We start from the raw sequence: 27,703 nt of genomic DNA on the forward strand, positions 1-27,703 counted from the left end.
CGGCCCCCACCGCTTGCTTTATTTTTCTTCATAGCACTTCTCACCATGAGGTATGTTCAAGTATTTATTAACTATATTTTCTTAGGAGAACAAAAACTTTTCTATTTTATTGTGCTGGCTTTATTTTATGTTATCTCCAGCTTCTAAAACAACACTTAAAAACTATTAAACAAATGAAAGCCACATTCATCTCTTCCAAGGCTTTTCCTGGGACACACAGTGACTTTGCAAGGCCTGTCTTTTTGCTCTGAACCACCAGGAAGGCTCAGGCTTCAGCCCTCCTCTCCTCTGCTGACCTTTGGCCCACAGGTTTGAATACAGTAAATATGCTCACAACTGTCAAATGTTCACCTCCAGCCCTGAAGTCCCCTGGAGTGCTTACGGCCTATGGGCCATTTCTACTTAGGTGTCTAATACTTGCCTCACATTTGTCATGGACAAAACAGACTGGCACGTTCTCCTTCCTTATATCCCCATGAGACATACAGAGACACACTTTTCCCTTTCTCATTTTCCCAGCTCTGTAAGTGGTGCCACCATCCACCCCATTGTTTCAGCCCCAAACTTAGGAGTCACGTTCGATTCCTCTCCTTCCCTCCATTCCCACATCCAATCCATCAGCAAGACCTTCAGCTCTACCTTGAAACTGTCTCCTAGTCTCAACCACTTCTCTCTGAGTCTGTTTCTAAGACCTTTGTCCAAGCTCCATCATCTCTCACCTGGACTCTTACAATAATTTCTCCACTTGAGGCCTCCCCTACCCTCATCCAGCCCATTCAATATCAAAGTGTCTTCTAAAAACTTAAATTGGTCATGTCACGCCTTCATTTTGAAACTTGAACAGTTTTCCAACACACCTAGAGTCTAGACTAAGACCCAAATTTCTAAGCAAGGCTACAAGGCCCTTCATGACATGGTCCCCACCGCCCTTTCCAGCCTCACACGACACAACTCCCACTCACCCACCATGCTCTCGCCATACTGCCTGCCTGTCCCTCAACTGCACAACTGTTTGCTCAGTCCACACAATTTCTCAGTCATCAGCCTCTGCTCGTATCTGTCTGTTCACAGATTCAGAAGTGAGGGGCACGTTTTCACTGGTAACCTGGGTGATAGGGAGACAAGTTTCACCAACTATTATTACTCCCATCAACAAGTTTTATATAAGCTTGTCTGACAGTAGTTTTGGCATAAAAAGCTACCAAAGCCTGAACGTCCCTGAGGCAAATTGCAAGGTTTATAAATCATGAGTCATGAAAAGTAGAATAAGTCAGTTTGCTATGAGGACATGGAAAACCTTGGCCAATTACTGAGATGGATTTTATTGCTCTCGCCATATTGTCCCTGGCTGTCCACATCTCAGATATCCCGTGTGCCACCATCCTCAGGGTTGTTTTATATATAAAGCATCTCATTTTGACAGACAGCATCCTCCTCCCCCACCTCACCCCGACTGTCCCTTTCTAATACCCTAACACAAGATCTACCTTTTCATCGCCATTTTCCACACCCAAGTTCACCCTACAAAGCTTGATGACACAAAGGAGATGCCAACTCTCATTGAGTTAACTTCACTCCCAAGGCCTGATAGTTGTGATCAATAAATAGTATTGCTTCTGATCCCACTGATGTTTCTTCTGAATCCCCAGATACCTTCTGGTTCCCTAACTTACTTTCTGCAAGTGCATCACTCAAGCTAACGAGCTATGCCCTATTACTCAAAAGACCCATCAGGGAGAGAGAGAAGAGCTTGACTTTGGCACGCTGAGGCAATTTTGTGTAAGTATTTTAAAAGTGATGGCCATTTCCTCGACAGGAAGTGATGGTGGTGTTGCTACATATTTTATGTTCAATTTTGTGCTGTAACTGTCACTGCTTCCAAACTGCCAGTTAGCTCAAAATGACTTTCTGATTACATTCTCAATCCCCTTTTCCTGGCTTAATCTCAAAATCGCTCAAGTGAAAGAGTTTTCAGGCAGCAGTATGTCCCTCCTGATTACTTTCCTAAGACCAGATTTCCAGGGGGCAGTGAAGGCCTCTGCCTCAAGTGCAGAAGCAAAAGACGGTGAGGTCCTAACAGGGAATTCAGCCACAGTGGACAAAGCCTCAAAGTGCCACAAAAACTGAAGGGACAAGAATTTAACAACAATAAAATAAACAAAACAACATGTGAAAGCAGAGACAGTAGTTATGAATCAAATTTCTCTTTCAAAAATGTCACCACTTATCTAAATCTGGTTTGTAAAATTAGTGCCAACTTAGTGCTATAAACTGTATTATCTGAAAGAACAATCACTTTCAGATTTTATTTTAAATATGTCTAAAAGGATCTGCTTTGCTTTTCCATGTGTAATCCCAATTAGCTATGAAGCATAAAAAATTTAATTACAATATTTTAACGTAATATATACTGAAATTATGAGTATTTATTTACATAATTATAAATAAAATAGGACTTGATCTAAGTGTGAAACATGAGACATATGAATCACAAAATGGTAAAAACTGTTAACAAATTCGAACTTAAATTTGCAAAATACCGTATTTTAGAATGTCAAAGGTATACATCAATGACACATTCTATTAAAAAGTTTTTACTTTCAAGTGTCTACTTAAGAGTAATATGAACACAAAAATGAAATTAATAGTCTGCAGGAATAGACACCAAAAAAATAAGCCTTAGTTATACCGTGTACGCATGCTAGGGTAAGTCTAAATGAAACATCTCTTTTGGCCTTACCTTTCTTGAGACAAGGAAATTTAAACAATTTAACCAGCCCAAAGTCATCCCCTGACACCAGCACTGAGCTGTTGTAATTCGCATCCACAGAGTTGATGTCAGTGACATCAGTGTATTTTGGCCAAATGCCACTCACTTCAGGGCCTTTCACACATGTCCAGGAGGCCCAAGGAATCCCTTTGATTTCTTCTTTACTTGTTAAAGGCTTCCCAGCTGGAAATAATCAATAAACATTAACATAGTGTTACCTTTAAATAAAAGGCATATTCTAATTTGCTATCTTTATTTTTCTTTTCTTATAAAGGTCTAAAACCTTTTTTTAAAAAACTTCTGTAAAACAAGGAAACTATAGATTCTCATCTCTTTACCTAACTGGTGATCTTTTTTTCCTGCAAGGTTTAAAGGAAGCACATGCTCAAAATTTGGATAGGAGAAAAAAAATTATTATTGTACGAAATGGAATAACTGAAACTACTAATATTTACTTGACCTTAATTAGATACATATGATATTACACTTCCTATTATTAATGAAAGGACCTTTATTAAATTATATATTATCATAGTCACCAACATTTTGCCAAATTTATAAAGTTTATTCTTTTTTTTTTTAGAGACAGAGAGAGTCAGAGAGAGGGATAGATAGGGACAGACAGGAACGAAGAGAGATGAGAAGCATCAATCATCAGTTTTTTGTTGCGACACTTTAGTTGTTCATCGATTGCTTTCTCAAAAGTACCTTGACCGTGGGGCTACAGTAGACTGAGCGACCCCTTGCTTGAGCCAGCAACCTTAGGTCCAAGCTGGTGAGCTTTTGCTCAAACCAGATGAGCCCACGCTCAAGCTGACGACCTCGGGGTCTTGAACCTGGGTCCTCATCATCCCAGTCCGATGCGCTATCCACTGCGCCACCACCTGGTCAGGCTATAAAGTTTATTCTTAACTTAAACTTTCATAGTTGAAGAAACTGGGGGAGTAATTTTTTTTAAAATTCAGGCTCAATAAGTAAGTGAAAAAAGTTAATGGAATTTATTATCTAAATTTAAAAGAGCTGGACTACAAAAATTCATGAAATTTTGATAAAATAAATATAACTGGTTGGGGAAAATAGTACTGACAATTGTTAGAGATGTTCTTTAATGGACAGCACCTTACTCGGTTTCTATCAGCAGCTGGTGACAAAGGTCCCCAGGGAACACACAAAGGAGGATCATATGGGAAAAGAAATGTTTAACCACATACAGTTTTGAAATTCAAAATCAAGACAATTAAGTGTATTACCTCATACTTTCCCCCTCAAAAAAACCCAAATGTTTTCAAATAAAGAATCTGTGAGAATGATGTTATTGTTTATTACTGGTGCATTATCAAATTGGAACCCAGATGTCTGGACTCTACCACACACAGCATTACATAAAATTCAGTATAAAGCACATAGAATCAGAGAGTTTATTGTTGGATCATTGTCTTGATGCCGTGTTCCTGCTTTGGAGGATAATAGTTCAAGGAAGTAACTCGGAGAGCAGATCCCAACTGCACTGTCTGTACCAGCAAAGAAAGGAGAAATAAGCCCAAATGTTCAAAACGGGGGAATGAGAAGCAAATTATATCATCACTGAGCAGGATGTTATTTTGGTATTGTAAATGGCAAACATCTGTTCCATAATTTTTCACATTCGGGAAATATATATGAAATAATAATCAAGCAGAGAAAGTAGATGCACAGTAATGTGCAGTAATGGTGCATTAACAAATCTGATAGGACAGAGACTTAAAAAGTTAAAAGTTATATCACATGTTAAACATTATTTTGTGTTAAGGTTAATTTTTCAATTAATTTAAAAAATTTTAAGATAAATTGAGGTCAAGTCATATCAAATATTAAATTTTCCCTCTTACATTAATAAATGATAAAGATAATACAGAAATTTGTCTTTTATTTATGACATTTTAGTATCACAAACTAAATGTTACTAAGTGAGTGTTAGATAATTTAGATGAATCTCTTATAAAAGTTACAGTGGGGGATTACAAATAAAATTTATATTTTTAAAATTCAATTAGCATGCTTCACAAAATAATCAAATACGGGCTTCTACTTATAAAAAACACAGATTTAAGACTAAAGCAATCACAGCAAATAAAAAATGTGATCCTCAAATATTTAATATTCTTAGTATTTTTTCTAGAAATGTTCTTTTTCTTATCTCTAAGCAACCTTTGGGTATATCCGTTGTTCATTATAACAAGGTACGAGTATTTATGCCTCGTTGTTGCCTTGTCTTTTCACTGTTTCAAATGAGGTTTCTTATGGTACAGTAATTTTTTATTTTATTGCATTCCAATTTATTAATCTCTTCTTTGAGAGCCTGTGATTTGACGGTCTTGTTTTAGAAAACATTCCTTGCCCTGAGATCGTAACAACATTCTAATGTTTTCTTCACGTGGTTCAAAGTTTTGCTTTTCACAAACATGCATGACTTACACGGCATTTTGTAGAACAGTCTCTCTCCTGCACCATCATTAGTTTGCAAGTATTTACTATCCAAAGACCAGTCAATGTGCGTAATGAAACTAAGAGACTTGTTGCATTCTCCAATTTTCTTATACCTCTGAGCAACCGCATAGATGTCTACAGGGCCATCATTGGATCCCACTGAGAGATAAGAACCATCTGGAGAAAATTTCATTTCATGAATGACTTCCTTCCGGTCTTTGATATGAACCACTTCTGTCATATCTCTGTAAGAATAAAAAGCAAAATGATAAGTAGCTAATCTGGAAATAGAAACCCCAAGTCATGTTTTAAAGTATATATGTCAAAGAAAAATTGTTTTGAAAGGGAGAAAATACCTATAGGAATTAGAGAATTAATTTTGAGGAAAGATATAAAAGATTATTTAAAGTTTATGACCAATTTAGGAAAAATAATATTTAAAATAATATTTTGGGCTTCAAAGTAAAAACCAAAAAATGGAATAAAATACAAATTGTTTTTGTGTTTAATTATATATTATTTTCCTCTGAAACTTTGTTAAAAAATTGGGGTTTGGTCCTGGCCAGCTGGCTTAGTGGATAGAGTATCGGTCCGGTGTATGGACATCTGGGTTTGATTTCTGTTCAGGGCACACAAGAGAAGCAATCATCTGCTTCTCTCCTTCTCCCTACCCCCTTTTCTCCCTCTTCCCCTCCCACAGCCAGTTGCTTGACTGGTTCTGGCATTGGCCCTGGGCACTGAGGATAGCTTGTTTGGTCCCAGAGCATCAGCCTCAGGTACTAAAAATAGCTCGGTTGATTTGAGCATTGGCCACAAACACGGCTGCCAGGTGGATGCTGATCAGGGTGCATGGGGTTTGTAAAATTGTTTTTAAATATGTCACAGAAAATAGTAAATATACCAAATTTAGCATAAAAATAAAACAGCATTTTTATATCTCAAGGACAAAAATACTGCTTAATGTTTACCGCTCCAAGAAGAGCAAATCCAAAAAGCAAAAGAGGAAAATTACTTTTTTAAATGCTACATTGTTATAGAATTATTTAACTTTCACTATGAAAGGTCAATAAGGCTTACATTGAATCACCAGAATATCCTATATTCTTTCTGATCAAATTCTGGTAAGAATTTGTCCTCATTTGCAAGCTTACCGAGGGTTTTTCTACAACTATGAGACAGGATTATGATTGGCGAGTTCCCTGAACCTGCAATGATGCCTTCATCAACTCCAAAACAAATTGAACACATTAAAAAATGCCAAATATTTGCTCCACATAATTCCTCACACCTGCAATCCCTTATTAATAGCACTACAGTTTACTACAATGTTATAAAATAGGTTTGGGAAAAATTTTTTTTTTTTGCTTGGAAAATCGTTAAAAAGAAACAAAAATTTGGTAGTTGGCCATCTTTACACACATCATTAAGCAGAGAAAGAAAATGTTGCCCACCAATTTTGTAGTAAGTTATGTGTGACTAGTAATGAGAATTTAGTGTAATAAACCGTGCTAAGAGCACTTTCAAAGCCATATAGAATTTGCTCTGTGCAAAACATGCCGTGTCTAATTTCCGGCTGCGTATCCTTTCTGTAATCACTAAACGGGTGAGCCAGAAGAACAACCAGTGCATGCCGGGGAATTACAAGGGTATATCATAGTTTTCATTCTGTAAAAATTATGTAGGATGTTAGTGAGTATGAAATAATCTGTTTTACTGTCAACTGTGGGTAGGAGAAATCTTTCACTCAAGCTTACCTCTAAAAATCTGGGGCTGTTGGAGGCTGCTTTATTCTTTCTTCCTCTTTTCCTGGCTTACTACAAGCACATAATCCCTTATCTAAAACCTGTGGGACCCGGTGAGCTTGGGAATTCACTATTTGTTAGATTTTTAAAAGGTTCACATATAATATAATATATTATGTAATATCACCAGTAGGAGCTGGGGCAGCACCCTGTATTAAACATAATTTTGTTTAGCAAATCACATGATACATGATTATTCCTGCTAAGAGATTACTAGACTATATTCAGTCTCACATCAGTCCCTGGGGCAGGCGTGTTGCCAAATAAATTACTGAAGTTTGTATTTTCAGAGTGTTTAGATTGTTAATACAGACAGGTGATTGTGAATCTGTAGTGTTCCTACCTGAAAGAGTAAGTGCATTTTTCCTAAGGTCCTAGCATAAAATATAACCAAGAGAATCTAAATTCTAACAAAATAATGTTTTTAAATTTTTTTTTGTTTTACTTTTTAATGAGTTTACATTCAATATTATTTTGTTTAGTTTCAGATGTACGCATAGTGGTTAGACAATCATCTACTTCACAAAGTGTTCCCCTGACATTTCCAGTCCCCACCTGGTGCTGTACATAGTTATTAAGATATTACTGACTCATCCTCATGGCTCTTCTGTAACTACCAATTTCTAATCCCTTCACCTTTTCCATCCATTCCCCCAACATCCTCCCATCTGGCAACATTAGTCTGATCTCTGTATCCTTGAGTCTGTTTCTGTTTTGTTTGTTCATCTGCTTTACAAAAGAGCATCTTTAAAGCATTTCCAATATCAGTACATGCCTGACTCGGAGAACAATGAAAGAACCGTCCTTCATCCCCAGGGCCAACTGGGATCCATCCGGGCTGAAAGCCACACTGCGGACTGCTTCCTCCATGTTACAGCGGGCGATCAAGGCGTGGTCCGCCAGGCTCCACAACCTACTCACAGGAACAGGGTCACAAACTAATTAAAACCAACTTCTCATCATTCTCAGGCAGCCCAAGGCAGGAAGGCCCACTCATCACAGTGTGATAACAAGATAGGATGCTATAACTTCACATGAGTGTCCTTCCTCTCCGCATGTCTGGGAGCCTTTATGGTGTTTAGTCTATCTCTGGGTCATTTCCCCATTAGAAATAACCAGTAAGAAATATGAGTAACACTTCCAAAGACTTTGAAAATTCATAGAAAGCGAAAAGTTTAAACACTACCTTCACACAAAATCTTCCTCTTCTCTTTAGAAATTAAAAATTGTTCTTTACTTATACCAACGGTTGTTAAATACTCTTATAGAATAAAAAGCACTACTAGATACTATTATTATTTTTTTAAATATGAATACCCTTATAGTAACTATGTTATTAAAGCACGTATAGATTGAAACACACATCCATTTGTTGGTCTCCCTAGAAAGAAAACATAACTAAGATGGAGAAGAGCCAGTGATACCCCTGCCCAAGACGGTTCCCAAGTCAGCTGTAGACAGTCATAGGCTGTCTTTCCTCATAAGCTCCCTTTAATACCATTTTCAATGTCAGCATGTGTCTGACTCAGAGAACAATGGAGGAACTGTCCTGTATGCCCAGAGCTAACTGGGATCTATTGGGGCTAGAAGTCACGCTGTGAACTGCTTTCTACACGCTACAGAGGCGTGGTCCACCAGGATCCACAGCCAAAGTGGACGCACTCCTGCTGATAAGTCCCCTCATGGTTAGGGCAGATACTCCACACTGGCCCTGGACGATAGGCACAGTCACTGCTGGAGAAGTGGGGGCCAAGAGTCAAGTAGTACAACAAACACCCAGTTTTCAGCAGCTCTGGGAACATCTATTCCAGGCATCTCAAACTGAGTCAACATGAACTCAGTTTCTGAAGCTACAAATGAGGGTTTACATGGGAGTTTCAACTGTGGTATCTGACATCTACCTGTTAGTACTTTTAGAGCAGTCTTCTCTTAAACATAAACAACAGTATCTGCTAGGGGGACTGGCATAGAGAGTTCTGCCATAGAGACAAGAATAAGTCAGGTGGTAGAGTTTCTCTAATGCATTCTGTCATCAGGAGGGATGGGGCAAGCTCCTTTTAAGGCCAAGTTGCACAGTGAGCAGTTTACTGATCCCTTAGGCAGCTTGCACTGTTCAGTCTAAAGCTTATGATATTCTTTCAATACCTCGTCCATTATTCATAATCTCATGCTGTTTTTAGCCATGTACTATTTTCAGCAATGTAAGCTTTACTTTCTCATCACCCCTACGAAAACGGTACTATCCTTATAAAGTCAGTCAGCTCATCTTTCTCAGGAAATGATGACTTACATCCTTTCTATATGTCCATACTTGGTATAAAATTACATTTAAAATTTTAGCCAAATTAATGGTTAAGGAGAGTAAGACAAATTTTGTTCATCAGGGCTCCTTGGGGAAGTTTGCAATTCTGAGACTCAGCACAGTTGTCAAAATGCAAAAGCCAAAGACTTTCTTGAAAGCATTTCCATCTGGATGGGTATGAATTGAGTTTCTCAGGTGTTTGAATAACTTGGCGGCATTGTTTTGGCTGTGTGTGGGAGCTTGTAGTAATGGAAGGAAAAGGAAGAGGAGAAAGTGAGTGAAGGCAAGTGTAAGCCAAAGACACATTCATGTCACACGAGGAGACAACTGGAGTTACCGTCACTGATTTTTAGATCGATGAGACTTAGTGGTTGGGAGAGACTAAAAAAATGGGTTTACTTTTAGATTATACTTTACTGCCCAGTATACCGATTACGTCTTGATTAGATTCACAGACATACAGAATAAGGGCAGGGGGAAGCAGAAACCTTTCATCTAATTTACAATGTTCCATTGTGACTGTTAAAATCCGGAGGCAATAATCAACTAATCAATTCATCAGTCTCTTCCTCTCACTGACACTCAGTCTCTTTCTGACCTGTTTGTTGTTAAGCACATTTAAAGCTTAATAAAAAATACAAAAACACTGAAATTGGTGCAGTGGTCTTCATTTCACACTTTTAATCATATGTTCAGTCCTCTGACAGTCACACAGACATTGGAATAATATTCATTGTGCTCACTTTATGCAATGTCACGCTCTCGAAGAGTGCCACATGACCCACAGCAAGAACCCTCGAGGCCCTAATAAAATTGCCTGTTTTCTCGGGAACCAGCACATTCCTTTGACTTGAGGACAATGTTCAAGATTTCATCTGAGAATTTACAAAGAAAGTTATTTGTATGCTGAAGACAACTTTGCAAATCAGCATTTAGGTCCTAACAGCGATGAATGGGTGTCGTGACTTGGGGGCGAGACCGCTGTGCGCCCCCCCCCCCACCCTGCACAGGACGGTGTGGGGGAAATACCCTGTCAGCGCGGACGTGGGGGCCTCGCTCTCGCATGGGAAGCCATCTCCCCAGTGACATTTTCACTTCTAAGGACATTTTCCTGACTTAAGATAGAGCCAAAGAACGCAGATAAGAGTGCAGTGGTTACCAGGGGGAGGGGAAGGGAGAAGGGAGGGAGAGGGAGGGACATGAAAAGAAACAAATATAAGGTGAGGGAGGATGATTTGACTTTGGGTGATGGGTATACAACATAATTGACTGTCCAAATGATGTGGAGATGTTTTCTCTAAATCTATGTATTCTAGTTGACCAATGCCACCCTGTTAAATTTAATTGTCTAAATAAAAATAAATTTTAAAAAAATTTAAAAAGATAGATAGAGCCAAAGAAGGATAACAAAATGTCAAGAATTTAACTGCCATTGAGCTAAATGTCTTCACATTCCATATGGAAATTGTGTGGTTCTGCCCTTCTGTGGAGTAGCCCTTCTCTTAAGAAGCAAACGTGTCCAAAATTAATCTGTTATTCCCAAGGAAGTCAGTGAAGTGACGGCGGGCACTGCGGGGCCTCACCTGACAGAGCGGTCGTCGCTGCCGGTCACAGCCAGAGGCTTCTTGGGGTGCAGGGCCAGAGCCCAGAGCTCCCCTTCACAGTGGCCTTGCAGGATCAGCATGGGCTTGTCTCGCTCTCGCACAATCACTTCGAATATCTCGCTGTCCTGAGTCCCTGCAAGAAGGCGGTCTGCTTTCCAGCACACGCTCCGGATGGAGAGGCCTGACAAAATCAGTCAAATAAAAGCATGTCTTCACGTCACCCACAAATAAAACACCCAGTCAATACCCGTTCACTGGGATAGCATCTAATGCAGCACATCTTTACAACTCCTGGGAGTGGAGGATAATCCAATACCTCCATGTTATTCACCATTTCCTCACATGTGCTGGTCATTTCCCCATCCCGAGTAATCTATTTTGCAAAAAGAGGTCTTTCTTTCCTGTCTGACTTGGGATAATTATCTGCTTTTACAGCCAAATATATTTTTTAAACTACATCTTAAAATGAACGTTAAAGGAGAAATCAGTCTTTAGGAAAACCTAACTTTTTTTGAAATTATTTCCTTCTCTCAAAGGGACCAGAGGAAAGGAGGACAGAGGGGCAGGGGATGATAGGATGGGATAAACCTGAAGGGAGGAGGGAGGGAGATGTTGGGGAGGGGGGCAAGGGAGATGTTGAGGGGAATATGGGGGAGGGGGGATGCATTCGGGGTGACACTAGAATCTACGTAAACACAGTAAATTAAATTTAAAAAATGTAAGAATAAATTTATTTCCTTCTGACTTGCTATGAAAAAGTTAATAATCACTTCAATCTTTAGGATGTTTATATTGTATTAAAATTCTATGGGGCTGATACTGCAGAATGGTTAATTATCCTATTAGACAAGTAAGTATGTATTTGATCAGAACCCAGATTCATTCTGTGGTATAAACAGATGCTCCATGTCCCAGAAATATGCAAATGAAACTAATTTTGGTCTAAAATGCCATTAAACATCAAACAGTTTATGGACTCTTCTCTGTAAGCGGAGCACTCCCCCTTCCAGGCAGGTCTCCCTGCTGTGCCCGAGCTGTGCTCTCTCAGACTTCCTGCACTGTGTTCTGCTTTCTACTGAGTTCTTCATATATTTACTTACATAGTGAATTTTCTCATGTCTGAAACAGAAATATAGAAGCAATCCCACTTTCATAACTGTTTTAAACAAGGTGAGGGTGCGATAAGCTCTGAGTTGCTTCGCCAGTGAGCTTTGCGACTTTGGAGTAGAAAGTACCACAAGTCAGAGCACCTGCTCTGCACCTGACTGGCCACACCTGACTGCTCTGCACCTGACTGGCCACACCTGACTGCTCTGCACCTGACTGGCCACGCCTGACTGCTCTGCACCTGACTGGCCACACCTGACTGCTCTGCACCTGACTGGCCACACCTGACTGCTCTGCACCTGACTGCTCTGCACCTGACTGGCCACACCTGACTGCTCTGCACCTGACTGGCCACACACAGGAAGAGTCACTTTCTCTCCGGGGACCAGGTTTTCTCCTCATAAAATGTAGGCTATAATTATGGAGACCATGTCATTTCTCATCAAAATTGGGACCTACTAAAAATAACAGAAAATTCTAAAAATAATTGAATTTACAATTTTTTGAAATATTTTTAACCAAGAGAGTAGTTTTACAATGTTGGAAGATTGATCTATTAACTAGTTTTATGAAAAAAAAAATTTTTTTTTTTTTTACACAGAGAGAGAGTCAGAAAGAGGGATAGATAGGGACAGACAGGAACAGAGAGAGATGAGAAGCATCAATCATCAGTCCCTCATTGCAACACCTTAGTTGTTCATTGATTGCTTTCTCATATGTGCTCTGACCACAGGCCTTCAGCAGACCGAGCAGCCCCCCGCTCAAGCCAGTGACCTTGGGTCCAAGCTGGTGAGCTTTGCTCAAGCCAGATGAGCCCGCGCTCAAGCTGGCGACCTCGGGGTCTCGAACCTGGGTCCTTCCGCATCCCAGTCCAACGCTCTATCCACTGCGCCACCACCTGGTCAGGCATCAAAAATATTTTAATATAAAATTCTAACAACACTTTATTACAAAATAAAAAAGTCTAAGACAGAGGGATGAGCAGGCAAAGCACAGAGGATTTTTAGAGTCATGAAACTATTCTGCAGGAATAATGCTAGATACATGTTGGAGGTATGTTATTATACATGTGTCCAAACACATAGAATACAGCACACCAAGAGTGAACTATGTTAGATTTATGTTATTATATGTGTGTCAAAACCCATAGAAAATATACCAGCAAGAGTGAACCTTAACGTGAACCATATAGGCTTCAGGTGATAATGTGTCAATGCAGGTTCACCCACTGTAACAAATGTACCATTCTGGTGGGAGATGACAGTCGGGGAGGCTGGGGGAGGGGGTATCTGAGAAATCTCAGCCAATTCCACTCAATTTTGCTATGAAGCCAACTGCTCTAAAAAATTAAGTCTATTTAAAAAATCCAGGGCAATGTTAAGCCAAGTGGGATGCTGAGATAACAGAAGGGTTAATTGCGGGGCGGGGTCGGGGGGCGATACATGGATGCTTTATAATCCTCATCTAACCCACTGTGGTCTTGAAAGGATCAAATGAGATAGTTCACTTATTTATGAAAAATCAGTTTTTTAAGGTACAAGACTATTTTCTACATGAGATAACTCTCTTTATTCTTTGCTCTGAATTCACTGCTATGTGTCTTGTGATGGAAGGAGACAGCACACAGGCAGATTTATTATTCCTGCACTGAGGAGGAAGTAGGGATACTCTGGCAGCATCTAGTTCAGGGTCAGTCACTCAAAATTGTCCACTGTAAACATCAAGACAGGCTTTCAGGGTTAGGAAGGACAGCTGCGTGGTGAGAGCAGCCAGGATAAGATGGCAGGCTGACCGAGCAGGCAGCTCAGCTGTGGAGGAAGCCCAGCCTCATAGCAACAATCCTTTCACCACTGTCCCTTTCTTGTCCTTATCCCTCTCCCCCCTTTCCAGAGCTTTAGTTACTACTCAGTAATTCACATACTCCCGTTCCTTCCCAAGGGGTGGGAAATTTGTTGTTCTCCCCTGCAGCCTTGCATCCTCTATAGTTTTATTACAGAAAAGATGTAACACTTTGTTGCTCAGAAATAGGAAGTAAAAGGGGACAATAATTAGATTTCAACATCAGCAAAAATCATCAAATAATTTACTTGTTTATTCTTGTCCATTTTCTCTCTCTAATGTCTGTGAAAACAATGTTTCTCAATTTCATACACTGTTGGATCCCCAATACCCATCACAGTGGCCAGCATGTAACAGATGCTCAATATGAATTGTTGAATAATAAAACATAAAAAACCCCAAAACATTTTGAGTCCTTGGCAATATCAATAAACTAAAGACAATATCTTTATTCTCGAGAGAACATTGAAAGATGGAGGGATATATTCAATCATTTATTAAAAAAATTTTGATTGAGAACCTACTACACACCCAAGATTGAAGTTTGAATAGTAAACAAGCCAGATTCATGCCGTAATGAAGTTTATATTCTAAGGAGAAGCCAGACATCTCTAAAGCCAACTAAAATCATATACCATATTTTTTGCTCCACAAGATGCACCTGACCGTAAGACACACCTAGAGTTTTGAGGAAGAAAAAAAAAAATTCTAAACCAAATGGTGTGTTAAAATATTTAATAAAATACACTATTTTTCGCTCCACAGGATGCATGGGCATTTCCCCCTCCACTTTGGGGAGGGGGGGAAATGTGCATCTTATGGAGCGAAAAATACAGTAAACAAAATACCAGTTCAAAATGTGACATAGGAAGATACTGAACTCCCTCCCATGGACACAGCTAATCTACAGCTACATATGGAACAATTTCCTCTAAAAGAAACCTCAAATTAGCTGAACAATACCTACACATTGGGTGAACAAGAAAAAAATCCATATCACAATAAGAAACTGAGACACAATCTCACCATAAACTCCACCCCTGACACATCAACCCACAATCAAGAGGGAACTCACAACTCTGAGCATCTTCCCAAGGGTTTGAATCCCACATCTGGCACCCCAACTTTTAGGGCCTATAGCTGAGAGGTGAATCCCCAAAACATTGGCTTTGAAAGCCAATGGGGCTTGTGGCCATGAAACCTTCAAGGCTACAGTGAACTGAGAAGTAGCTCTCACAGAGCTCGCGCATGTGCACTCACCATGTTATACTCCATGGCCCCGTGCAGAGACAGCTGACTGCAGTGCCCAGTCTTTCTGTGAAAAATGCCTATTTGCTTAACTTAAAGCTTCAGTCTGAAGGGCAGGCATGCAAGTTAACTCACGCCTAGGAGCAACTGAAATACTCTTCAAAGACTAAGGAAGCAGAAGCAGGAGAATGCCTCTTTGAACACTCCCTCTGCCTCACTCCAATTTGCCAGTATCTTCTGGAAGGAAACCTGTGCACATGTGTGGCACCCCAATATTTGTGGCTCCTACTCAGGAGTCACCCCTTGACTACCTGGCTCTGGTGGCCAGTGCTGCCTATGATCTGGGTCCCCCAGAACTGTGCCAAACAGAGAAATAGTTCCTAACTGGTGCCCTGCTCCCCCACAACCCCACCTAGGACTCAATGGAGAGGGAGCAGATAGACACCCAGTCTTTCTGTGAAAGAGGCTTATTAACTTGTCTTCATAGCTGGGGACTGAAGGGCAAACTTCTAACTAAATTCAAGGAGCTGACTGCAATCCTCTCCAAAGGGGAGGCTGGTGGTGCCATCTTTGCACTCTCCTTCTGGCCTTCCCCCCACTTCAAAGGGAAAAGCTGTGCACATGTCTGGCACCCAGCTTTTGTGCTTGCCACACAGATGACATAGCCCTGGGTAGTCTGGCTCTGGTGGCAGTGGGGCTTGTGTTCATAGGTTCAGTGGGATAGTAGTAAACAAAGACACAGTTCTTAACTGGCCTTCACCCAAGGGCTCAGTGCAGAGACACCAGACAGAAAGAACCATCTCCCATTCTTCCCCTGAAAGAAATACATTTGCAAACTTTAAAAGTTGCTGCCTAAGGCTCTATATATTTTTTTTTTATATATAATTTTATTTTTTTAATGGGGTGACATCAATAAATCAGGATACATATATTCAAAGATAACAAGTCCAGGTTATCTTGTCGTTCAATTATGTTGCATACCCACCACCCAAAGTCAGATTGTCCTCTGTCACCTTCTATCTTGTTTTCTTTGTGCCCCTCCCCACCCCCTATCCCTCTCCCATTCCCCCCTCCCCCCCGTAACCACCACACTCTTATAAATGTCTCTTAGTTTCACTATTATGTCCCACCTACGTATGGAATAATACAGTTCCTGTTTTTTTCTGATTTACTTATTTCGCTTCGTATCATGTTATCAAGATCCCACCATTTTGCTGTAAATGTTCCGATGTCATCATTTCTTATGGCTGAGTAGTATTCCATAGTGTATATGTGCCACATCTTCTTTATCCAGTCATCTATTGATGGGCTTTTTGGTTGTTTCCATGTCCTGGCCACTGTGAACAATGCTGCAATAAACATGGGGCTGCATGTGTCTTTACGTATCAATGTTTCTGAGTTTTTGGGATATATACCCAGTAGAGGGATTGCTGGGTCATAAGGTAGTTCTATTTTCAGTTTTTTGAGGAACCACCATACTTTCTTCCATAATGGTTGTACTACTTTACATTCCCACCAACAGTGTATGAGGGTTCCTTTTTCTCCACAGCCTCTCCAACATTTGCTGTTACCTGACTTGCTAATAACAGCTAATCGAACAGGTGTGAGGTGGTATCTCATTGCCGTTTTGATTTGCATTTCTCTAATAGCTAAAGAAGATGAGCATCTTTTCATATATCTGTTGGCCATTTGTATTTCTTCCTGGGAGAAGTGTCTATTCATATCCTCTTCCCATTTTTTTATTGAATTGTTTGTTTGTTTGTTGTTGAGTTTTATGAGTTCTTTGTATATTTTGGATATTAGGCCCTTATCTGAGCTGTCGTTTGAAAAAATCATTTCCCATTTAGTTGGCTTTCTGTTTATTTTGTTATCAGTTTCTCTTGCTGAGCAAAAACTTCTTAGTCTGATGTAGTCCCATTCATTAATTTTTAAGGCTCTATATTTTAATCAGCCTGAATCTAGGTGCTGACTGAAATCCTCCCCTTTGGGATACTGACAGGTCTTGGCATACCCTTAACTATTTGGAGCCACTAAGTACGAAGTAGGTCGCTTAGACAGTGACAAAAGTTTGACAGACAATCAAAAGTATGGCAGGTTGAACAGTAAAATTTGTCCCCTACTTGAAGTCACCTCTTCAAGAGTGGGAGAGGTCCCTGTTTGAATTAGTACATAGAAACCAACACAGAGTCAAGAAAAATGAAGAAACAAAGGGATATGTTCCCCCAAAATGAATAAGATAAAAATCTCAGAAAAAACCTTAATGAAATGGAGACATCATTTTCCTGATAGAGAGTTCAAAATAATGGTGATAAGTATGCTCACTGAGCTCAGGAGAACAATATATGAACAAAGTGAGAATTCAAAGAAAGAGAGTTAAAAATATAAGAAAGTAGCAAGCAGAAATCATAGAGCTGAAGAATACGTTAACTGAACTGAATATACTATAGAGGTTCAACAGCAGACTAGATGAAGCAGAAGAAAGACTCAGCAAACTCAAAGACAGGAAAATAGAACTAACCTATCAGAGAAGCAAACATAAAAAAGAACGAAAAAGTGAAGACAATTTAAGGGAAATTATAGGGATCCCAGGAGAAGAAATAGGAGGAGGGAGAGAATGAATCAAAAATACTTATTTGAAGAATTCATGATCTAAAACTTCCCTAATCTGGGGGAAAAGACAGATATCTAGATCTAGAAAGCTCAGAGAGGTCCAAATAAGATGGTCCCAAAAAATCCACACCGAGACACATTATAATTAAGGAATCAAAGTTAAAGACAGAAAAGAATCTTAAAAGCAGCAAAAGGAAAACAATTTGTTATGTACTAGGGAGCTAAGTTTATCAGCAGACTTTTCAGCAGAAACTTTTCAGGTTAGAAGGGAATGGCACAATATATTCTGCCAACCAGGAATGCTCTACCTGTGGAAAAGTTGTTTTGCAAAATTGAATGAGAGAGTTCTGTAGACAAGCAAAAGCTAAAGGAGTTCATCTCCACAGGACTGACCTTACAAGAAATGTTAAAGAGACTTCTTTAAGATGAAGCAAAGGATGTTGATTAGTAACAAGAAAACATATGAAAGTATAAATCTCACCAGTAAAGGTAAATGTCTAGTAAAATTTAGAATAATCTAATGTTGTAGAGGTGGTGGGTAAATTACTTATAAAGCTAGTATGAAGGTTAAAAGACAAAACAGTAAAAACAATAACTACAATAATCTGTTAATGGATACAAAAGATAAAGATATAAGTTGTGATAAGAGAAACATAAAACATATGTAAGAGCAAAAATGTAGAGCTTTATATTTATATTTATATTTAAGCTGTTATGAACTTAAAGTAGTCTGTAACAAATATAAGCTATTTCATGTAAGCATCATGGTAACTACAAAGGAAGAACCTATAGTAGATACAGAAAAGATTACAAAAAAGGAATCAACCTACCAGTAAAGAACATTATCAAATCACAAAGGAAGAGAGCAAGAGAAGAAAAAAACAAAGGAATTAACGTAGCCAGAACACAATTAAAATGAAAATTAAGTTCACGCCTCTCAATAATTACCTTAAATATAAATGAATTCAATTTACCAAAAGACAAACTGGCTAATGGATTAAAAACACAAGACTCATCTATATGCTGCCTACAACAGATTCACTTCAGATGTAAGGATGCACAAAAACTAAAAGTAAAGGAATAGATATAGTCCATGTAAATGAAAACCAAAAGAAAGCCAGGGCAGCTATATTTATATCAGACAAAATAGGCTTTAAGACAAAAACTGTAATGAGAGACAAAGAAGTTCATTATATAATGATAAAAGAGTCTCTCCAATAAGAAGTTATAACATTTATAAATATTTATGCATCCAACACAGGAGCACCTAAATATATAAAGAAAATATTAACAGACTTAAAGGGAGAAATAGACAGCATTCAATATAGGGACTTTAATATCCCACTTTTATCAAATGAATAATCATCCACAGAGAAAATCAGTAAGGAAACATTGGTCTTTATGGAGACATTATACCAGATGGACTGAAGGACATTTACAGAACATTCCATTCAAAAACCAACAGAGCCTGACCAGGCGGGTGGCATAGTGGATAGAGCATCAGTCTGGGAGCCAGAGGACCCAGGTTCAAAAACCTGAGGTCACTGGCTTGAGCTTGAGCTCATCTGGCTTGAGCACGAGCTCATCAGCTTGAATAGGGGGTCCCTGGCTTGAGCAAGGGGTCACTGGCTTGGCTGGAGTCTCCTGCTCAGGGCATACATGAGAAAGCAGTCAATGAATAACTTAGGTGCTGCAATGAAGAATTGATGCTTCTCATCTACTCCCTTCCTGTCTGTCTGACTCTATCTGTCCCTCTCTCTGTCTTTCTCTCTCTCACTAAAACAAACAAAAAACAAAAATAAACAAACATAAAAGCAACAGAATACACATTCTTCTCAAGCTTACACGGAACATTTTCCAGGATAGTTCACATCTTAGGCCACAAAACAAGTCTTAATAAATTTAAGAAAACTGAAATATAAAGCATCTTTTCCAACCACAATAGTATAAAACTAGAAATCAATTACAAGAAGAAAACTGAAAAATTTACATATATGTGGAGATAACATTTTACTAAACAACCAATGGGTCAAAAAGTAAATTAAAAATGCCTTGAGAAAAATAAAAATGGAACTACAACATATCAAAATCTATTAAACACAGCAAAGGAAGTTCTAAGAAGAAAGTAGTTCTAAAAGCCTACATTAAAAATAAAAAAGATCTGGCCTGACCTGTGGTGGCACAGTGGATAAAGTGTCGACCTGGAAACACTGAGGTTGCTGGTTCAAAACCCTGGGCTTGCCTGGTCAAGGCACATATGGAAGTTGATGCTTCCTGCTCCTCCCCCCTTCTCTCTCTCTCTCTCTCTCTCTCTCTCTCTCTCTCTCTCTCCCCTCTCTATAATGAATAAATAAAATTTTACAAAAATTTTTAAAAATAAAAAAATAAAATAAAATAAATCTTAAACAACCTAAACTTATATCTCAAAGACCTAGAAAAAGAAGACCGAGCTAAGCCCCAAGTTAGCAAAAGAAAGAAAATAACAAAGATAAAAGCTGAAGTAAATGAAAAAGAGACTATTGACAATAGAAAAGATTAATGAAACAGAGCTGTTTTTTTTTAAAGATAAGCAAAATAGACAAATCTTAACTAGAGTCACCAAGAGAAAAAGGACTCAAATATCAGAAACAAAAGAGATGTGACAACTGATTCCACAGAAATACAAAGAATTAAAATGACTGCTATGAACAACTATACACCCACAAATTAAACAACTTAGAAGAAAAGGATACATTCCAGAAACATACCAGATTTCCAAGTCTTAATCATGAAGAAACAGAAAATAACAGAACAATAACAAGAAAATTAAATCAGTCATCAAAAACCTCCCAACAAAAAGTCCCATACCAGATGACTTCACAAGTCAATTCTACCAAATATTTAAAGAAGAATTAATATCAATCCTCCTGAACCTTTTCCAAAAGGTAGCAGAGAAGGGAATGCTCTTAAATTCATTTTAAGAGGCCAGCATTACCCTGATATCAAAACCAGACAAAGATACTACAAGAAAAGAAATTAATAGGCAATATTCCTGATAAATGCAAAATCCTCAACTAAATATTAGCAAACCAAACTCAACAATACATAAAAAGGATCTTACACCATGATCAAGTGGCATTAATTCCAGGGATATAGGGATGGTTGAACATTTGCAAATCAATCAGTATGATATTACCACATTAACAAAATGAAGGATAAAGACCATATCATAATCTAATAGGTGCATAAAAGCATTTGTCTAAATTCAACATCTATTCATGATAAAAACTCTCAAAAATGTGGGTATAGACTATAGAGGGAATGTACCTCAACACAATGAAGGCCATATATGACAAGCCCACAGCTAACATCACACTCAGTGGTAAAACACCGAAAGCTCCTCCTCTAAGATCAAGAATAAACAAGGATGCCCACAGTCACCACTTTTATTCAACTGAGTATTATAAGTCCTCACCAAAGCAATTAGGCAAAATAATAATAAAAGGTATACAAATCAGAATGGAAGAAGTAAAACTATATTTGCAAATAACATGATATTATATATAGAAAACCCTAAAGCCTCCAACAACAACAAAAAATTAGAACTAATCAATGAATTTAGTAAAGTTGCAGGATAAAAAAATTGACATACAAAAAGCAATTCCATTTCTATACAGTAATAATGGACTCTCAGAAAAAAAAATTAAGAAAGCAATCTCATTATAATTGCATTGAAAAGAATAAAATATATAGAAAAGAATTTAGCCAAGGAAGTAAAAGACCTGTACACTGAAAGCTATAAGAAATTGAAGAAGACACAGATAATAGATATTCTGTGCTCATGGACTGTAAGTATTAACATTGTTATAATGTCCATACTATCCAAAGCAGTATACAAATATAATATAATCTCTATCAAAATTCCAATGGCATTTTTCACAAAAATGGAACAAACAATCCTAAAATTTATATGGAACCAAAGAAGACCCCAAACAGCCAAAGTAGTCTTTAGAAGGAAAAACAAAGCTTGAGGCATCACACTCCGATTTCAAACTAGATTACTATAGTTATCAAACTCTACTGCTCACAAAAATTAGGGGATATTTCAAAATAAATATGAAGCTATAAAATATCCCCAAAGATCTGTCACTGTGTTTGTTCTAGTGTACATTTAATCGCCCTACCACCTTCACTATGTCTTACCGTCTTGTTTCGGGAAAAAAAATTTAAAAAGAAACAAGAATATTATAACAAACAACCTACCTCCTGGAATTGACAAATGTTAACATTTTAAAAATACATGCTTTGTCTTTCTTTTAAAAAAGAAAAACGGTTTAAAGACAAAGAAAAACCTTCCAACTCAGCCAGTCAAGTTCTCAGCCTCCTCGGAAGAGCCCGTGGTCTGGCAAGGAGAGGACCAGGAAATGACAACTCAAGACGCGTGGAGTTTGAGGATCCCACCCCTGCTTTTCCTTCAGCGCCCAATATTCTGTGTTTTATAGGAGATTTCAACTTGGAAACAGGGTTCCTCTGAACCAACCAACATAAGGGTTTACACATGACACAGGCAATGAAGTTAAATCAATATGGATTCTTTCTGGCTTAATGTGGGGAGGGAGAGGAGGAGAGAGAAGGAGAGTAGTTCCATTTTCATTGTTTACGACATAAACTTAATGAGCTGTGAACATTTTCCTCTCAGAAACCAACTCAGGCTCTTCACAAACACTCAGTTCTTCAAATGGATAAATTGTATTTTGTCACATCAGACAAGTCAACCCATGGTAGATAGGACATAGCCATTCTCAGTTTCAAAATAACCATTTAAAATGGTAATTGCTTCCTGAAGACACCTCAGTGGGTAGAGAACTGTATTCAGATTTCCTAATAGGGTTCTGTTTTTCATCATTTCTGAACTTAATTGCCATTCTGCATGCAAGAGTGATGAAGAGAACAGCATGTCTCTTCTGAGCACCTTCTGGAGGGACCCTGCTGAGTGGCAGATCCCTGACAAGGTTCTGACAGTATTTCCCTTCTCTGTCTATCCATCTAGCTTGATTTTAACTTCTCTGACACCAATGCAGAGAACAGCAATGTAATCATGCTTTCTTAGCCAGGCTGCTATTCCTGTTGCACTGGGAAATAATGCAGCTGTCATTGTTTCTTTATCTTCTGCTCTGGGAGTCAGAAAAATATAAGGTAACATTTAGAATATGGATAGAAATTCATGGCCCTGGCCATTTGGCTCAGTGGATAGAGGATCAGCCCAGCATGCGGAAGTCCTGGGCCAGCAGGGGCACACATGAGAAGCTACCATCTGCTTCTCTTCCCGCTGCCCCTTCTTGCTGAGAACAGCTCAGTTGATTTGAGTATAAGCCCCACACGGGGGTTGCCGGGTGGATCCCAGTCGGACGCATGTTGGAGTCTATCTCCCCTCCTCTCAAAAAGAAAAAATAAAAACAAACCAACCAACCAACAAACAAAAAGGAATTCACCAATAGTAAAAAGGAAAAACCATTCTAATTATTTAAAACCATAGAAATGCTGCCTGACCTGTGGTGGTGCAGTGGATAGAGCATTGACCTGGAATGCAGAGATCACTGGTTCAAAACCCTGGGATTTCCTGGTCAAGGCACATACAAGAAGCAAACAACAGCTAAAGTGAAGCAACTATGAGTTGATACTTCTCACTCCACACCCGCTCCTCTCTCTATAAAATCAATAAATAAAATCTTTTTTAAAAATTTAAAAAATAATAAATCCATAGAAGTTCTCTTTTGTTCTGGAAAAGTGCATGTTTCAGAGACTTTTGTCAGTATGAACTGAAGGCATTTTGCTGAATTTATAAGGTATCCACATCTTGGCCTTTTCTGCACTCCACTATGAGAAATGTGAGGCTCTGGCCTGTGTGTGGTTCAGACTGCCAGCAGATGGCAGCAGAGAGAAACCACCCACTGAAGCAATCCTCTAAGACCAAATTCTCAACAGCCCTTAGCCCAGCTTTTACAATCAGATCAGAAAGTGGGAAATAGCATCTTTTAAAACCCTCTAACAGTCTTGAAACCTGGGCATGTGAAGATCTATCGCATGAATATCATGAATATTAATACAGACCTAAAGGACATTGCTTATTTTCTTTTTTTCTTTTTTTTTTTTTTTTTTGTATTTTTCTGAAGCTGGAAACGGGGAGGCAGTCAGACAGACTTCCGCATGCGCCCGACCAGGATCCACCCGGCACGCCCACCAGGGGGCGATGCTCTGCCCCTCCGGGGCGTCGCTCTGTCGCGACCAGAGCCACTCTAGTGCCTGGGGCAGAGGCCAAGGAGCCATCCCCAGCGCCCGGGCCATCTTTGCTCCAATGGAGCTTCAGCTGCGGGAGAGGTAGAGAGAGACAGAAAGGAAGGAGAGGGGGAGGAGTGGAGAAGCAGATGGGCGCCTCTCCTGTGTGCCCTGGCCGGGAATCGAACCCGGGACTTCCGCACGCCAGGCCGACGCTCTACCACTGAGCCAACCGGCCAGGGCCACATTGCTTATTTTCTACTAGTTCATTGAATGTTTTAGTACACAGACTGGATTTATATCCCAGCCCCATTGCCTCCCAGCTACATGACATGGAAAGCTATTTAATCTTTCAAATCTTCAGTTTCTGCACCTGTAAAATGAGAATATCAGCACCCCATTTCACAGGCACTATTATAGGATTCAATGCAACAATGTAATAAAAAACTTCACCCAGTATCAAGCACTTTGGAAATTAATCAATAACTAAATTGTTATTTTAACCAGGAGGTTTCTGTGCTTTGTTGGAGTCTTTTTACTAGGTTCACACCTCAATGGAGAACTTGCTGTACATGTGGTCAGATCCTGGCCCCGGGAAGGGTTGACACTGGGAGCTACAAAGAAATTGCTGCGTGTGCGTTCCTTATGTTAAGACTCATTTGTCACCATTTTGATGTACTAGGATGCAGACTCTCAGAAGGAAGGGCCATGGTCCAACACACAAAGATTAAACTATGTTGAGAATAAAATGGCCTTTGCTCCCAATTGTTTGGCCCAAGAAGGGAAGACTGGCAGCAGGAAGGGAGTTGGTACTTATTAATGATCTTAAATCCGTGGTTACTAGGTCTGGCATATGGTAAAAGACCAAAAGCAGCTGCTCCACCCCTTACTGTTTGTCAGAGTCCACATGGAAAGTGATTCAAAAATACAGATGCCTGGACCCCACCCAGAGATTCCCCTCAGTGGGTCTGGAGGAATCTCAGCTCTCCGGGGCTGAGAACCACTTGTTGACAAGCACTACTGAGCTATTCCCCAGCTAGTGTGTTCTCAGACTTGAGTCAGGTTGTTGGCAATTCTGACTTCCAGGCTGCACCACCAGGTGATTCTAACACAGTGATTCTTCAGCCACATGTTGGAAAACTCTACCCTGGTGCATTAGAAAGCCCAAGGCCTGATGAGGCAGAAAGAAAGTGTAACTTCAAGAATTGATTCTGAGTCAAAAAAGCAAGCCCTAAAAACAGTCATGAACATCCTGAATGCCATTACTCAGCCCCACGCCTGGAGCTCGCTCTGTGCACGTGCCTGGGAACGCTAATAACAACTCAGGAGGAGCCCTCCCCCCGCCCCCTGCTGGACAGCTCAGGGCCCTACATGGGGCCAGTAAATACTGAATAAGTGAGGAAATTACAATACAGCAACTTACATGATTTGCCTGAAGTTCCACAGTGGAAGTGGTATACTGAAAATCCATACAGAAGAGACAAAAGAATGACAGCTAACTTGCAGAAGATTCCTGTGAGGAAGCGGGCACTCGTAATCCTAGAAAGCGAAGTGAAATCTGCCCTGAACGTACTGGGAAGAAATAAATCACCAGGGGTAGATGGGATACCACTAGAATTATTTCAAGCCACAGAGACTGACTCTGTGAAAACCTAAGAAGACTATATCAACAAATATAGAAAACAAAACATGGCCTACAGATGGGAAACGTTCAATATACATCCCAATCTTCAAGGAGGATGTCAAGGAGTGCAGTAAATCAAGGACCATTGGTCTAATTTCCCACACAAGTTGAATGATGCTCAAGGTGATACAACAAAGTCAACACCTTATAAGGAGCAAGAAATCCGGGGTGTTCAGGCTGAATTCCAAAAGGAAAAAGGCACTTGAGACGTAATTGTGAGCAGTTGCTAGATACTAGACTTCTACAAAGAATTTCATAAGGTTAGTCTATGTTTTATAGACTATCCAGCCTTGGACTGTCTGGATTATGAAAAGCTCTGGGTTGCTCTGAAAGAAATGAACATGCCTCAGCACTTGATTGTCCTGATGTATAACCTGTGCTATAGACAGGAAGCCACCGTCAGCACAGAGGATGGAGAGACAAAATGGTTTCTACAGGCAAAGGTGCTAGATGAGGGTGCAGTTTATCTCCCTATTGTTTAATCTGTACATAGAATATGTCATTCAAAAATCTGGGCTAAGGTCTGCTTCTCTGACACCACATTCCACACCACCGAGTAGGAACAAACACCACCATACGCACTGCCCGCAGGCACACCTCACCAGCAGCACGCTTGCATGATCCTCTGATGCACTTCCACTTCTCAGAACAACAGGGAGGGAGGAGCCATAGCCCAAAGGACAATGTTGGACAGTCAGAGAGACAGACTGCTAAGAGGTTAATATCCAGAATATATGTCAACTTACAACTCAAAAAAAGGATAAAAATGGATTTTAAAATGGCAAAGGACTTGAATAGAATTTCTGCAAAGGTAATACAAATGGCCAATAGGCATATAAAAAATGCTCAACATCACTAATCATAAGGGAAATGTAAATCAAAACCAAAATGAGATGCCCCTTTATACCTAAGAATGGCAATTTTTTTTTTAAGTGAGAGGAGGGGAGATAGAGAGACAGACTCTCTGACCGGGATCCACTTGGCAACCCCTGTCTGGGGCTGATGCTCGAATCAAATCAACAGAGCTATCCAAAGTGTCCGAGGCCAATGCTCAAACCAATCCAGCCACTAGCTGTGAGAGGGGAAGAGGGAGAGAAAGTAGAGAGGGAGGAGAATGGCTATTATTAAAAAAAAAAGTGTTGGCAAAGCTGTGGAGAAATTGGAACTCTGTGTACTGCTTATAGGAATGTAAAATGGTGCAGCTGATGTAAAAGACACCGCAGCCCAAATTCTATGGGACAGACACAAAGTACTTCTCAGAGCAAAATTCATAGTAATACAGGACTATCTTAAGAAACAAGAAAAATCTCAAATAAACAATCTATCTTTACATCTAAAAGAATTAGATAAAGAACAAACAAAGCGCAAGGAGAGTAGAAGGAATGAAATAATAAAGATCAGAGAAAAAATAAACAAAATACAGTCTTAAAAGGTCAAATGATCAATGAAACTATGAGCAAGTTCTTTGAAAAGATAAACAAAAAGACAAACTTTTAGCCACCAGACTCATTAAGAAAAAGAGAGAGCCCAAATACATAAAACTAGAAAGAAAAGAAGTGATACCTGATACTACAGAAATACAAAGGATTTTTAAAAAATAGTACAATTATATGCCAACAAATTGAATAACCTGGGCGAATGAAATGGATAAATTCCTGCAAATATACAATCTTCCAAAGCTGAATCAAGAAGAAACAGAAAATCTGAACAGACTCATAACTACTAACAAAACTGAATCAGTAATCAAAACCTCCCAATACAGTGGTCCCTTGTCTATCGCAGGGGTTAGGTTCCAGAACCACCCGCAATAGGCAAAAATCCACAAAGTAGTGACCTTATATTTATTTTATTATTTATATATATTTTAAGGCTTTATAAACCCTCCCCACAGTCTTATAAACCTTTCCCATACTCTTATAAACATTTCCTGTGCTTATTTTACCACAAAAATAATTAAAATAATATATAAAAATACTTATATACCACAAAATCCCATGATATAGTGAAAAATCCATG

General features: G+C 39.3%; 1 protein-coding gene across 5 annotated transcripts in view; it reads right to left on the bottom strand.

The window, feature by feature from the left end:
- Nucleotides 1–27,703, bottom strand: part of EML6 (EMAP like 6) — a 263,423-nt gene that overhangs the window by 121,283 nt on the left and 114,437 nt on the right. For all 5 annotated transcript variants that reach the window (XM_066378261.1, XM_066378260.1, XM_066378258.1 and 2 more), the window contains exons 8-11: nucleotides 10,924–11,125; nucleotides 7,814–7,951; nucleotides 5,225–5,481; nucleotides 2,741–2,953 (exon numbers count right to left, since the gene is read on the bottom strand). In XM_066378261.1, coding sequence (XP_066234358.1) covers nucleotides 2,741–2,953; nucleotides 5,225–5,481; nucleotides 7,814–7,951; nucleotides 10,924–11,125 — 810 coding nt within the window. The remainder of the gene's footprint in view (nucleotides 1–2,740; nucleotides 2,954–5,224; nucleotides 5,482–7,813; nucleotides 7,952–10,923; nucleotides 11,126–27,703) is intronic.

This window comes from Saccopteryx leptura, chromosome 3 (assembly GCF_036850995.1).
Source record: "Saccopteryx leptura isolate mSacLep1 chromosome 3, mSacLep1_pri_phased_curated, whole genome shotgun sequence".
Taxonomy (NCBI): domain Eukaryota; kingdom Metazoa; phylum Chordata; class Mammalia; order Chiroptera; family Emballonuridae; genus Saccopteryx; species Saccopteryx leptura.